At 41.4% G+C, this 14,936-nt stretch overlaps 1 protein-coding gene across 1 annotated transcript in view; it reads right to left on the bottom strand.

Moving 5' to 3' along the window:
• LOC142742525 (fructose-1,6-bisphosphatase isozyme 2) overlaps positions 1–14,936 on the bottom strand; it is a 68,433-nt gene that overhangs the window by 14,642 nt on the left and 38,855 nt on the right. The window contains exons 3-6 of the mRNA XM_075852360.1: positions 7,709–7,801; positions 4,400–4,540; positions 4,175–4,312; positions 2,521–2,640 (exon numbers count right to left, since the gene is read on the bottom strand). Coding sequence (XP_075708475.1) covers positions 2,521–2,640; positions 4,175–4,312; positions 4,400–4,540; positions 7,709–7,801 — 492 coding nt within the window. The remainder of the gene's footprint in view (positions 1–2,520; positions 2,641–4,174; positions 4,313–4,399; positions 4,541–7,708; positions 7,802–14,936) is intronic.

The following is a 14,936-nucleotide window of genomic DNA, read 5'->3' on the forward strand; positions in this document are numbered from 1 at the left end:
AATCTAGATACTACCAGATTACACACACACATATATATATATATATATATATATATATATATATATATATATATATATATATATGCGCTAGTGCTGCCTGAGCGTCAGTAGTTCCCTAGGTGATAGACTAGTTCGTAGTAGAATGCCTACCCGGCATAGTGTACTTTTTGACACATGCACAGATATTTGGGAGTCGAGTTCGGCTCTTTATGGAAACAAAAGATGCTCTATATGTAAAACAGAACATGGTGGGCATGCACACTAGGCATTCCAAGATGCTACGTATATTACGGGCCCAGTATATCTTGTAAAGATGTTTTCATTGGCGATCCACATATTTTTTTAAGGAGTTTTTAGCACAAGGAATATGTGGGTATGTTTATAAATTTTATTATGTGCTTGTTAATTATATTAAAACACTGTGTTTATAATAACTTACATGAAGGAAATGATGTCACGTACTATGGACTATAAGGGTATGTTCACACGATTAACAAAATACGTCTGAAAAGACAGAGCTGTTTTCAAGGGAAAATAGCTCCTGATTTTCAGACGTTTTTTGAGCAACTCGCGTTTTTGCGTCACTTTTTACGGCCGTTTTTGGAGCTGTTTTCAATAGAGTCTATGAGAAAACGGTTCCAAAAACGTCCCAAGAAGTGTCCTGCACTTCTTTTGACGAGCCGTCATTTTACGCGCCGTATTTTGACAGCGACGCATAAAATGACAGCTCATCTGCACAGAACATCGTAAGACCCATTGCAAGCAATGGACAGATTTTTGCCGACGTATTGGAGCCGTCTTTTTAGGCGTAATTCGAGGCTTAAAACGCCTCCATTACGTCTGAAAAGAGGTCGTGTGCACATACCTTAAAAAGTGTGCACTAAATCTATGTAACCATGCTTGATAAAGACCCACGTTGGGTTGAAACGTTGCAAGTGTTTTTATCCTTGGTGAATAAAACCCATTTTCGTTGGATTATCCTGAGTGCTGCAGTTTCTCTCTTCAATTTGTATACATTTGTTTCCCTTGGACCGGGGATTCTCTCTGCTGCATGCACCACCAATGATTGCGGAGTTGTCCTTTCCTGCTGATGAAAATTTACCCGGTTGTGTTGCTGATCTCTTGAACATTTACCAATTCATAGTTCGTCGTAATAGGCGCCCTGCTTGGTCAAATGGTGATGAGCAAGGAGACTTTGTTCCACATTTTTTACGCACAAACAGAGATTATGTGAGAACATGTCCGTGACTACAGGCAAATGCTTACCATTTATGTTCTCTTGTGGTAACTTTGTCTTACTCTTATCAGTTGTTGTCAGCTGTTCTGGGGTGGATGAACCACTGACTCATGATCATGTTCAGGCATAATGTACAAAAAAAAAGTAACTTTTCCTCTGACTCAATGAATTTTATTTGACAAAAAGCGTAACAACATTTCCTAACAATTGCCGGGTCACAGAGCAGCAGAGATGAAACACATATATAACCTCTGCCAAAAGTAGAATGTTAGGTTTTATTATGTAGTGTTTTGTTTTATTTTTAGTGCCATAAACTTAAACTTAGACTTGGACTTAAACTTTTTTTTTCTTTTAACTAACTGCTACATTTTGTCAGATCCCGGACTGACTCCTAAGTGACACAAGTCCTGGTGATTGCGTTACTAGCGATCATTACAAATGGATTTCCCCAACTCGATCAGTGCTATGATCAAACCTGAAGGATGGCTCCTGCTAGTAGACGCATAGGCGCAGAACAGTGTGAAGTACCCTCCTTGGTATACGATTATGTCAGGATGCGGAAAGGGGTTAAACATGTAACAGAAGACACCTACTAATCAGATATTATTTTACTAACCAATGACATAAGACAAAACATAGATCTAAGGTAGCCGGTAATTTGGAAACAAGGAAATACAGAAGGTGCTGAATTATGCAAAATATCAGACTCGGTATGTACGGAGGTATAAGGAAATATTGCTTCTAGTGGAGAATATCGCCATGTACATGAGTCTAACAGAACCTGTATGGTAGTACACAGACACTGTATGGCTCTGTACTAAGGAGCTTTACAGGCCTCATGCACTGCCTTACCGGCTCTGTGCCAGTGCGCAGGAGCCCTTAATGTGAACAGGACACAGACAGGCTTGAGTATTAGCAGAGGTATAGCTTGAAGCACCTGGGTCTCCTCACTCGCCATTGAGTTCAGTGACTTGTGGAGGATCTATACACAGTATAAAAGTGAAATATTAATTTGTATAGTAAGATAACTGCCTTTTTTATGACATGGCATTACACCTATGCACTGCTCATCTATAATACAACTATTCTCATAAGTAGCAGTGGCCTTTGGACCCCCTCACACACCAAGAACCACATGGACTGCAGCCGCTGCCCTCGAGATCTAGGTCACTAGTATTAGCAAACACTATTATGATCCAGAGGCAGATTGGCTGTGTTGTCTAAAACCAAACGCTTACATGAATTGGAACTTGTGGTTTAAAAGTAAAACTGTGGTTACTCACCTTTCCTTTTGGACTCTTCTCATTTGCTGGATACATGAAAATTCCACCATATACCAGAGTTCTGTGAACATCAGCAACCATTGAACCAACATACCGGGAGCTGTACGGAGCGCTGCCATCCTGGACAAGAGAGAGGAACAGTTTATTTAATTATTCTCTTTTTATTTTTAATTAAATTCATCATCGCGGACTTCATGTGTTCTCAGAAAATAGAGCTATAGCCTTTTTTATCGTATCTATTGTATGTTTCCAAAGAGTTACCAGGGTAAATCTGCTGCTCCACAACTTCCCAGTCTGAACATGGCCTCAGAGTTTCTCATTGAGTATAATATGCGCATAGCAGATTTCTATAAATTCACCCACATATTGCCACAGGCGCCACAACTTCTATACACATATATATATATATATATATATATATATATATATATATATATAGCCTGTTTAATAAACCAACTATATTGCTGGTTTAAATACGTAATAAGTCCGAGTACATAGAATAAGAAATCAGCCCATCAACAGTCTATTGGCCGTTTTATGACAGTCTGTAGCCTGTGATCTGTAGTTTGTCAATAGGCCCTAAAGAGAATTGCAAAGAGGTTGTTTGTAATAGGAGTTATTTACCAAGGAGAGTATATTAGGGGATTTAATTGAATGTAGTTCTATAATATATAATCGTATATACTTTTAAAGCGGAGGTACAGCTTAAATTCATGCTTTCAGTTTCTAGCTCTGATCCTGAGGAATATTTATTCACAAAGTCCCAGAACTTTCACTTGTGAAATGTGAAGCAGACAGGAGCCTGGCAGACAGCCTAGGGTTCCCTCTGACATAATACAGATAAACCTCCAGTAGGGATATCCCCTTATCAACATTATTCAACACCACAAAAAAAAAAAAATATCTTGATTTCAATGCTAGATAGCACAAAGTAGACAGAATTGTCAAAAAATACACATTGGCAGCAACTGTGAAAAAGAAAAAAAGACTAAAAGTACGGTCAATCACACTGAAAATCACGCACATCCTGGTGCCAAGGACGCCAACCCGTGTAACCAAACAACGAGTAAATGACAGGATCCTGTTGCTAAAGAAGGCAAATACTTTTAACACTTGCAGGTTTAAGTCTCAGTTCACGCTGCATTTTTTTGGCGTGGAAACATAAAAATGCCTCAAATCTCCCCCATTCATTTCAAGGGGATGCAGTGGCGTTTTTTTCTCTCCAGGCAGTTTTTGACTGCTCGCGGGAGAAAAAAGCGCCATGCCCTAACTTGGAGCGACTTCCGCCTATGACCCTCCATTGAAATCAATGGGAGGCAGGGAAAAAAACTGCTCCACTTGTTTGAAGCTTGTTTTTGGTGCGTTTTTTTTTTTTTTACCAAAAACAATCCGTGGTCTTTGCATTTGGTCCATTAAAAAAACTAAATAAAAAAAACTAAAATTAAAGCAGGACGCTGGCATTTCTACATCTGCCTCAAAAATCCTGAAGGAATTTTGAGGCAGATTTCTTTTCATGTGAACTTACCCTAAGTATTATTTATACATGTGTATACAAACATTAATGACACCGTATACAAAAAAAAAGTAGCTGGTCTTACGTTATTTCTTACATTATGTAGTTTTATACAAATAGATGAATTGAACTTTTGCTTACCGGAGGAAACTTTTTGTTCTGTATATACTCTGTAATTGCAGGGTCAAAGTATTTTGCATATCCCTCATTCAGACTGTAAATTTTTCCTTTCTTCTTTATTTTAACATTTTTGTCAACCAAAACAAATTCTCCCAGTGCCTGCCATGGAAAAAGCAATTGATTTATTTATTATCAAATCCAACTTTTTTTTATCACTTACAGTTTGTCCTGTTTTGCCATACTTACAGGATCTAACATAAAGCAATCCACTCCCTGGCCAGTAGAGAGCGCTACAAGTGTTGCACTACCGTATAAGGCATAGCCAGCTGCTACAATGTTTCGTCCAGGCTGCAGGGCATCTTGCTCACAGGGTTCGGTTTCTGTTGACTGAGAAATACCAGAGGTATAGTGAATGCAATAGGATCTACAATACACACGTGTGAGATCAGTTTATTTATAGAGATAGTAATTTATGTGCTAACCTCTGGCAATTTGTTTAAAGATAGTGAACAAGAGACTCTGAGAAATAAAAAATATGTCGGAAGATCTGTAAAGTGAATTTTCTTACTGGTATGCAGTGTCCAAAACCTGAAAACTAGTAAGGTTGTGTTCACTTGCAGCAGTTGTGTTGCAGAAATTTCTGAGACTGAAAAATCCATTCCATAGACTTAAATAGGCTGGTTTCTGCAGCATGTGCATGGATTTAACGGTTGCCTTGAGTAGTCATTCATAAAAAATAATCTTGAACTATGACCATTAACTCTAAGGCCCCATGCACACGACCGTGTTTTTTCCCTCCCGTAAATACTGGCGTAAATACGGGTCCTTTGTCACCTGTATTCACAGACCCGTTATCTCTGCTATATTGCACTGCACTAATCGGCAGCCCCTTCTCTCTATCCAGCACTCATAGAGAGAAGAGGCTGCTGATCAGTGCTGGATAGAGAGAAGGGGCAGCCTCTTCTCTCTATCCAGCACTGATCGTTTAACTCTTTCAGCACCCTGGACAGTGACTATCCCCTGACGTCGCCTAGAAACGCTCCCATAACTACGGGTGCACACACGTAGCCACCCGTAATTACGGGAGCCCCTTAGACTTCTATGAGCCTGCCCGTGCCATAATTACGGCCTGAAATAGGACATGTTCTATATTTTTCAACGGCCTGGGCACCTTCCCGTAAGCAAACGGGAAGGTACCTGTGGCCAACAGAAGTACTGTATATCGGTCCGTAATTACAGGCCGTAATTACAGGCCGTAATAACAGGCGTTTTTACGGTCGTGTGCATGGGGCCTAAAGCTGTGGTGGGCAACTTGTTGCCTGGGCTACCGTCTTCCATATGTGTACTGTATAGTGTGTACAGCATACTGCTCCATGCATGCACTCTGCTTCCCTGTCACACTCTGCAAACAAACGCTGCCCATATTTCCAGCAGAGAGGTGACAGGATATATTGAACACCCACACACAAAGATATCTCCCATTGATTATAAAGTAAAGTGACTGTGTATGTGTGGCTAACTCTGTCCTGGTAGCAGTTGGACATTCAATGTAATGTGCGGCCCTCAGATGAAGTCGAGGACCGTATCATTATATGAAATATTAACCACCTCTGATATAGAACAACAACATGGAAAGTTTATGATTCCGCATAGCTTATTTTTTAAACCAGGGGCGTAGCTAGGGGGGCGCAGGCAGGGCATGTGCCCCGGGCGCAACTACAAGGGAAGGAAGGGGGGGCACCGACCAGGGGAGTGGAGGCATGTGCCCTCCGGGCCGGTACCCCCATAGACATTTAGTTGTGTAATGTAATGCATGATGTTCTCCTGCACAGGCAGAGCATGTGTGCGTGCGTGCGTGTGCGTGTGTGTGTGTGCATGCTTATAAATCGTCTTTATGTGGGAGGGGGGATTTGACTGTAAATATTATGTGTGGGGTGAGGGGATTCTGTATAGATTGTTTTAGTGGGGATGAAGGATTTGACTGTATGCCTCATGCACACTTCCGTCTGCCGTTGTACCGCCGCTAATGACGGTTCCGTGAATCACGGACCTCACACGGATGGCTTCCATGTGCAGTCCGTTGTTTCATGGACCAAATCAATGCAAAGGCCTATTTTTGAGGGAACGGCGGCACGGTTCCGTTAAAACAACGGAAGTGTGCATGGACCGATTGAAATGAATGTGTCGGGTGCTATCAGTTCAAACAACGGATAGCACCCTGATGAAAAAACTGAAGTGGGCATGAGGCCTAAGGCCTCAAGCACACATCCGTTGTCATTTATACGGCTGCATATCACGGATCCGCAAAACAAGGACCGCACATAGAACTATACTGCTTGTAAAATGCTTCAGTTAAATTAAAATAAAAGTGAAAAAAAAAGTTACACCTCATTGGTTGAGAAAGCAAACATGGCGAGTGGGAAGGAGATGTCGGGAAAGAGTTGGGGGGGGGGGGGAGCGCCAAGCTGAATCTTTGCCCCGGGTGCAGGAGAACCTAGCTACACCTCTGTTTAAACAGTCCTTTATGAATTATTTGTCTGCAGAGCGGATAGGGCCTCCAATAGTCACACGCTTATATTTCCATTGTGACAAACACAGGTGTTGTTTTCTGGATCACAACCCCTGGCAAATGTTTAAACCTGTTTCATGATCCAAAAACTCACTGCAAACACCGCAACATATTAAATGGACATAAAAATTTCATACAGCACAAACTTATAATGCAGGAGTAAAAAGATATGAACCGGTCACCTGTAACATATGCATCTTGAGGGTCTACTCACACGTCATGGTCATATCAAGGTTTTAACCGCGACATGTGTATTTTACAGTGGCGCATTAAGTAGACCATAGGCCCTGGGCAGTTCCCAAAACTTGAGCCCCCATGCACCACCACGGCCGCCACCCTGCCGTTCTGTGAGCTAGCATCGAGAAATAGGTGTTACGATTCCCCACTGCATACCCGCTGCAGACAGTACCACCCCCCCACAGGTAGGGCCACCCCCCCCCGCAGATAGGGCCACCCCCCCACTGCAGGTAGGGCCGCACAACTCCACTGCAGGTAGGACCACACAACCCCACTGCAGGTAGGACCACACAACCCCACTGCAGGTAGGACCACATAACCCCACTGCAGGTAGGGCCACACACACGGGCCTCATCCAGCGGAGAGACGCAAGCAGCACGATGACATTATCGCGCCATCTACATCACAAAAAAAATAGAATGGAAGGGAATGGATGGTTCCTTTTGCCTCGCCTGCGCTGTCAATTGTATCCACGTCCAGATTGAGTCCTATGTAAGGGATTGCTGCCCCATAAACAAAGCAGATTTGACACTTTTTTTCTGCGATTCGAAGCAAAAAAAAGAAGCTTCAAAAGCTTACGTGGTTTTATTCTTTGGGCGGCCATGGGTCCCCGGGAGTCTTGGGCGGCTGCCCTAAACGGACCTATGGGGATCCGCTATTGGTGTTTTATGCCAAGAAGCTATAAGTCGTCCTCTGTCCCGCAATGCATAAAGATTGTCAAAGTTCAATGACCTCTAAGCTAGTCTTACCTTTTTGTAAATGGCAAATATTGTTCCAATCGATGCTAAGCAGTCTATGTTGGAAGAACCATCAAGGGGATCAAAACAAACAACATATTTACCCTGAAAGAAACACATTTCATTAATAATTTTTTATTTTGGCAGAAATATACAGACAGATGCAATGTACCAAAATACATGCAAAATTGGTAAAATATGCTACACTGCATATCGATAGACATGTTCACACAAAAATCATATGGGCAGTTACGAGACTTGTCACACATTATGTAATTTTAAGCTGCAGTGTCACCTACTGGTTACTCATAATACTACACTAGTAGATGTAAATAAATGGACAGAGACTCAGATGTATTGAGGCCCTTTGCACTTTACGTTTGAGAGATATACTCATACATCTTTTTAGATGAAATGGAGGATCAGATCCCTGCACAAAGGAGGAAAGGTGAAACATTCCCAAATATTTCCTTCTAAAACCGTTTCCCCTCTTCCTTGTGTCGAGATTCTATCCTACTTTTGATCTAAAAAAAAAGAGTGGATCTCTCAAACATGATGTGTAAAGCACCTGTTTCACTCTCTGTTCATATCTGCGTTGGAGGCTCTGTCGCAGATTCCGTCGTTTTTGAGGGACAAAATAGAGCAGCATGCTGCGCTATTTCGTCCGGCAAAACGACAGACACCATGACGGAAACTTAAAGTCTGTCAGGCGCCGTTGTTTGCCGTCATGCGACAGATCCTTCGGCTCTGGTTTTTAATTGCTCTGCTCAGGACCGGCGTTAGGGGGGGCAAACTGGGCAATTGTTCAGGGCCCCATCCTCTTAGGACCGCCTGCCCGCGGCTGCTATGGGGCCTGCGCCGCCAAGCCCATAACATAGGTGGCATCGCGACAGCCACATACACATGTATCTGCATCCCCAGGATGCAGATACAAATGAATATTATAGGCTGCAGGCGTGGGAGTGCTGTGTGGCACTATATACAAGGGAGTGCTGTGTGGCACTATATACAAAACCTCACCTGTGTGAAACCATACGTACCCCTGATGGAAAAGTCTGACAAAGCCTGACGCTGATGTGAACAGGCCCTAATTCAGCATTTGGGGCCCCACTTTTAACCTTGCCCAGGGCTACACTTTGTCTAAAACCCGCCCTGGCTCTGGTCCTATGATGGAGCAGAACAATGGAAGACCCGAACACAGATGTGAACAGAGCCTCAGATGAACTTGATCAGGACAAGTTTCCAGTATTAGGATGTAAACCAGAATCTTTCCATTCAATGACTGCAAGCAGGGATTTTGGAAAGTTGCAAGTCATACACACACAATTTTATTTTATATAAATCTGAATCCCCATTTTTTAATTAATAGATTTTAGAATTGTATCTAATACAATGGTTATCAAACAAAAGCTGATACATTTACGTCGTCTGATTTTATAGTCTGAAGAGCAGGAATTAGCAGTCTATTTTGACTGGGGCATTAACCAGCTAAAACATGGTGATGGCTAGGTCTCACCAGTGGTCGTAGTCCATGCTAAAATTTGAAAAAAATGCCCCTAAATTACTTTAAAAGGGGTTGTCGCACAATTAAAGAGGCTCTATCACCACATTATAAGTGGCCTATCTTCTACATAATGTGATTGGTGCTGTAATGTAGATTACAGCAGTGATTTTTATTAAGAAAAACTATCATTTTTGACGGAGTTATGACCTGTTTTAGCTTTATGCTAATGACTTTCTTAATGCCCAACTGGGCGTGTTTTACTTTTGACCAAGTGGGAGTTGTGGAGAGAAATGTATGACGCTGACCAATCAGTGACCAATCAGTGACCAATCAGCGTCATACACTTCTCTCCATTCATTTACACAGCACATAGTCATCTAGCTAGATCACTATGTGTACTCACTTACACACACATCAACGTTACTCAAGTGTCTTGACACGCGAGATTACACTTGCCTTGCTGTAAATCTCACACAAACGTGACAGGAACTGACAAGATTGTGAATAGACATCACTTCCTGGCTGGTAGTGATCTCTATTCACTGTCAGGACACTTCAGTAATGTTAGTGTGTGTGTATGTGGCTGCACATAGTGATCTAGTAAGATCACTATGTGCTGTGTAAATGAATGGGGAGAAGTGTATGACACAGATTGGTCAGCGTCATACACTTCTCTCCACAACGCCCACTTGGTCAAAAAGTAAAACACGCCCAGTTGTCCATTAAGAAACTCATTAGCATAAAGCGAATATAGGTCATAACTCCGTCAAAAATTATAGTTTTTCTAAATAAAAAACACTGCTGTAATCTATATTACAGCGCCGATCACATTATGTACAATATATATATAGGCCACTTATAATGTGGTGACAGAGCCTCTAAGTATAACATTTCTAAGTTAGACAAAAAACATGTTTCAGTTTAAGGGTATGTTCACACGATAGCAGGCATTTACGTGTGAAAAGACAGACTGTTTTCAAGAGAAAACAGCTGCCTCGTTTCACACGTAAATGCTCCTCGTATTATGCGAGGCGTCTGTGACGCTCGTAAATCTTGAGCTGCTCTTCATTGAATTCAATGAAGAACGGCTCAAATTACGTTGCAAAGAAGTGCCCTGCACTTCTTTGCCGAGGCAGTCAATTTACGCGTCGTCGTTTGACAGCTGTCAAACGACGACGCGTAAATTACATGTCGTCTGCACAGTACGTCGGCAAACCCATTCAAATGAATGGGCAGATGTTTGCCGACGTATTGCAGCCCTATTTTCAGGCGTAAATCGAGGCATAATACGCCTCGTTTACGCCTGAAAATAGGTTGTGTGAACCCAGCCTTAGAAGCACTGGTGCAGCATATTTACATGAATTGCAAGTGGCAAATGTGGCTATCTGACCAGTTCTCATGCTTTTATAAAACCCATTAATGTTCTTGTAGATATTTCCTTAACCCCTTAGTGCCAAGCCTATTTTAGGCCTTAATGACAAAGCAATTTTTTTTTACCTTTTTCCATCGTCTCATTCAAAGAGCTCTAACTTTTTTATTTTTGCGTAGACATAGCTGTATAAGGTCTTGTTTCTTGCAGGACAAGTTGTATTTTTTAATTGCACCATTTTGGGGTACCTATAATTTATTGATTAACTTTTATTAAAAAAAAACTGAAGTTTCGTCACACTTTTTTGAGTCCTAAATTTACGACATTTACCGTGTGGTATAAATAACACAATAACTTTATTCAGTGGGTTGTTACGATTGCAATGATACCACATTTATATTGATTTTGTATGTTTTACTACTTTTACATAGAAAAATTTCTTTTTTTAAATTATTTGTTTTTGTCTCTCCATATTTCAAAGAGCCATAACTTTTTTATTTCTCCGCCGATGCAGTTGTGGGTGTGCTACTGTAGTTTTTATTGGTACCATTTAGGTGTAGATGTGAGACTGAGCACATTTTTTTTTTTAGGCAGGATTCACAGAAAACAGCAATTTTTGCATTGTTTTTTATTGTATTTTTTATGGCGGGTTAAATAATGTAATAACTTTATAGTAGGGGTCGTTATGGACGCGGCGTTACCAAACGTGTAACTTTTTTACTTTGTTTTTTAATAATAAAGCGTTTTGTAAGGGGAAAAAAGTGGGTTTTTAAAATTTTTTCACTTATTTTTTTATTCATCTTTTTTTTAAACTTTACTAGTCCCATTAGGGGACTTTACTACGCGATCCTCCGATCGCATTTGTATTGCAGTGTATTAGTGCCTGTCCATGTAAAGCGGACAGGCATCTGCTAGGCCATGCCTCTGGCATGGCCTAGCAGGCATAACTAGTGGCAGACTTGGGGGCCTTTATTAGGCCCCCCGGCTGCCATAGAAACCACCAACATCCTGTGATCTTATCGCAGCATGCCGGTAGGGTGAGAGAGGGAGCTTCCTCTCTCCCAAACCACTCAGATGCGGCGCTCGCTATTGAGCGCCGCATCTGAGGGGTTAAACTAGCGAGATCTATACGGATATCGATCTCGCCCGTTCGAGCAGGGCTGCACCTCTGATCCTTGCTTTATTTATTCCGATGCAGGGCCGTGAAAAGGCGTATGCATCCTCATAAAGCCCATTAGTGGCCAGCGTGAAAAGGCATATTGGCGGTCACGAACAGGTTAAAAACTATTCAAATATTCAGTTTTAGTGCAAGCCAAAACCATCAAAATGACAAAAAGTCTATAAAACCTGGAAAAAGTGAACTTTGATTTTATTTGTATAAAGTTTGTGCTGCTAACTTTTTACTCAAGGTTTAACTGCAATGATGTCATTGTGATAATCATGTGGCTGGTAAATGTTTCATAACAACCCGGGCTTCTTCCTCTTAGGCCCTGTTCACACAGAATTTTTTGACGAGTTTTTTGGCGCAGAAACCGAGCTAAAAAACTGCGTCGCGTTAAAAGGAAGCAACATGACCCATCTTGAGGCGGTTTCTGCCTCCAAAACCCCATTTCAATCAGTTAGAAAGGGTAAAAAAAACACCTCGACGAGTGTTTTGACGAGTTTTTGTCAAACCACTGTGCAAAAAACGTCTGGAGCAGTTTTTGCAGGAGGAATTTTCTTCCTGCAAAAAACTCTGTGTGCCTCACACTGGGTGTTTTGCAGGCAGAAAATTCTGCCTCAAAATTCCGTCTAGAATTTTGAGGCACATTTTGATCTGCCTGCACGCCGTTTGCCGCGTTTTTTGCCCGCGGCCATTGAGAGCCGTGAGCAAAAAAGCAGCGAAAAACGCTTTCTCAGCCTCCCATTGATGTCAACGGGAGGTCAAAAACGTAAACGCCCGAAGATAGGGCATGTTGCTTCTTTTTCCCGCGAGCCGGTTTTACCGCTCGTGGGAAAAAACGCCTCCGCCTCCCTTTGAAATCAATGGAAGGAGTTTTCGGCCGTTCTTTGGCGTGTTTTCCGACGCGGTTTCTGCGTCAAAAAACTCTGTGAACAGGGCCTTATGTCCTCTGTTATGAGTTGTAGAATGTTTTATTTGCTTATAAAATGATACAACAAGGAAGTATTTGAAAACAATGCAACTTTTTTAAAACTTCTCTTATATAACGCTAGTAAGAAATACGTATGTCGTGCAAGAAATAAAAAACACGGCAAAGAAAAACAATAGTGATCAAACAATATCTTACAACCTTTTACGAAAACCGCTATTCAAATCTGCTTAAATGCTTTAGACATTATAATCATTGCCATGTTTGTTATATACGTGTGTGTACACGTGTGTGTGTACACGTGTGCGTTTACGTGTACGTGTGTGCATATATATTTCCTGTTCGTCCTACGGCAGCACATACACAGGGGTTAAAGTCTATTGACTGCCGGATAGAAGAGACAGTGTTAACCTAGGGCTGAGGAGGGAGGTCAATGTAGAAAAAAAAGGGGTAGCCAGGTTAGAGAGGGGTCAGACTATATTGGTGGGGGGAGAAACAGAATGTGGGGAGAGGACTAGACAACAAGATAAGGAGATCCTTTCGTTACAAAACATCAGTGTAAATAAAAAGGACCGATTAATGTCAAATCACATTTCTGATAATAAAAGTGAAAAACTGACAGGCAAGTTAAAGTGTATGTTCACAAATGCCAGAAGTCTAGCAAGCAAAATGGGGGAGCTGGAGGCCTTGATACTGGAAGAAAATATAGATATAGTTGGTGTTGCTGAAACATGGCTGGACTCTTCACATGACTGGGCTGTAAATCTACAGGGTTTTACACTTTTTCGTAAAGACAGGACAAATAGGAAAGGTGGTGGTGTATGTCTGTATGTGAGAAGTGATATGAAGGCGAGTGTGAAAGAGACAATAGTGGGTGAAGACTGTGAGGAGGTTGAAACCTTGTGGGTGGAACTAGAAAAAGAGGTAAACACTGAAAAAATTACTTTTGGTGTAATCTATAGACCCCCCAATATAACTGAGGAGATGGAAGGTCAGCTATATAAACAGATGGAGCGGGCTGCACAGGCGGGTACTGTAGTGATAATGGGAGATTTTAATTTCCGGGATATTAATTGGTGTCATGGTTCGGCTTCAACTGCAAAGGGGAGACATTTCCTCAACCTGTTGCAGGAAAATTTTATGGGCCAGTTTGTGGAAAACCCGACTAGAGGTGAAGCTCTGTTGGATCTGGTCATTTCTAATAATGCAGATCTTGTTGGGAATGTCAATGTTCGTGAAAACCTCGGTAACAGTGATCATAATATAGTTACATTTTACCTATACTGTAAAAAACAAACGCAGGCTGGGAGGGCAAAAACATTTAATTTTAAGAAAGCCAATTTCCCCAGGATGAGGGCTGCAATTCAGGATATAGACTGGGAAGAACTAATGTCAAATAATGGAACAAATGATAAATGGGAGATTTTCAAATCTACTTTGAGTTATTATAGTGCAAAATTTATTCCTACAGGTAATAAGTATAAACGACTCAAATTAAACCCCACATGGCTTACACCTTCTGTGAAAGGGGCAATACATGACAAAAAAAGGGCATTTAAAAAATACAAATCTGAGGGTACAGCTGTAGCCTTTGTAAAATATAAAGAGCTTAATAAAATCTGTAAAAATGTAATAAAATTAGCAAAAATACAAAATGAAAGGCAGGTGGCCAAGGATAGTAAAACAAATCCTAAAAAATTCTTCAAGCATATAAATGCAAAAAAGCCAAGGTCTGAACATGTAGGACCCCTAGATAATGGTAATGGGGAGTTGATCACAGGGGATCAAGAGAAGGCAGAGTTACTAAATGGGTTCTTTAGCTCTGTATATACAACAGAAGAAAGAGCAGCTGATGTAGCCGGTGCCAGTGCTGTTAATCTATCAGTTGATATACTGAATTGGATGAATGTAGAGATGGTCCAAGCTAAATTAAATAAAATAAATGTGCACAAGGCTCCGGGACCAGATGGGTTACACCCTAGAATTCTTAAAGAGCTTAGTTCAGTTATTTCTGTCCCCCTTTTCATAATATTCAGAGAATCTCTAGTGACTGGTATAGTGCCAAGGGACTGGCGCAGGGCAAATGTGGTGCCTATTTTCAAAAAGGGCTCTAGGTCTTCCCCGGGTAATTATAGACCAGTAAGCTTAACATCCATCGTGGGGAAAATGTTTGAGGGGCTATTGAGGGACTATATACAGGATTATGTGACAATAAATAGCATTATAAGTGACAGCCAGCACGGTTTTACTAAGGACAGAAGTTGTCAAACTAACCTA

This window comes from Rhinoderma darwinii, chromosome 1 (assembly GCF_050947455.1).
Source record: "Rhinoderma darwinii isolate aRhiDar2 chromosome 1, aRhiDar2.hap1, whole genome shotgun sequence".
In the NCBI taxonomy this organism is placed as follows: Eukaryota; Metazoa; Chordata; class Amphibia; order Anura; family Rhinodermatidae; genus Rhinoderma; species Rhinoderma darwinii.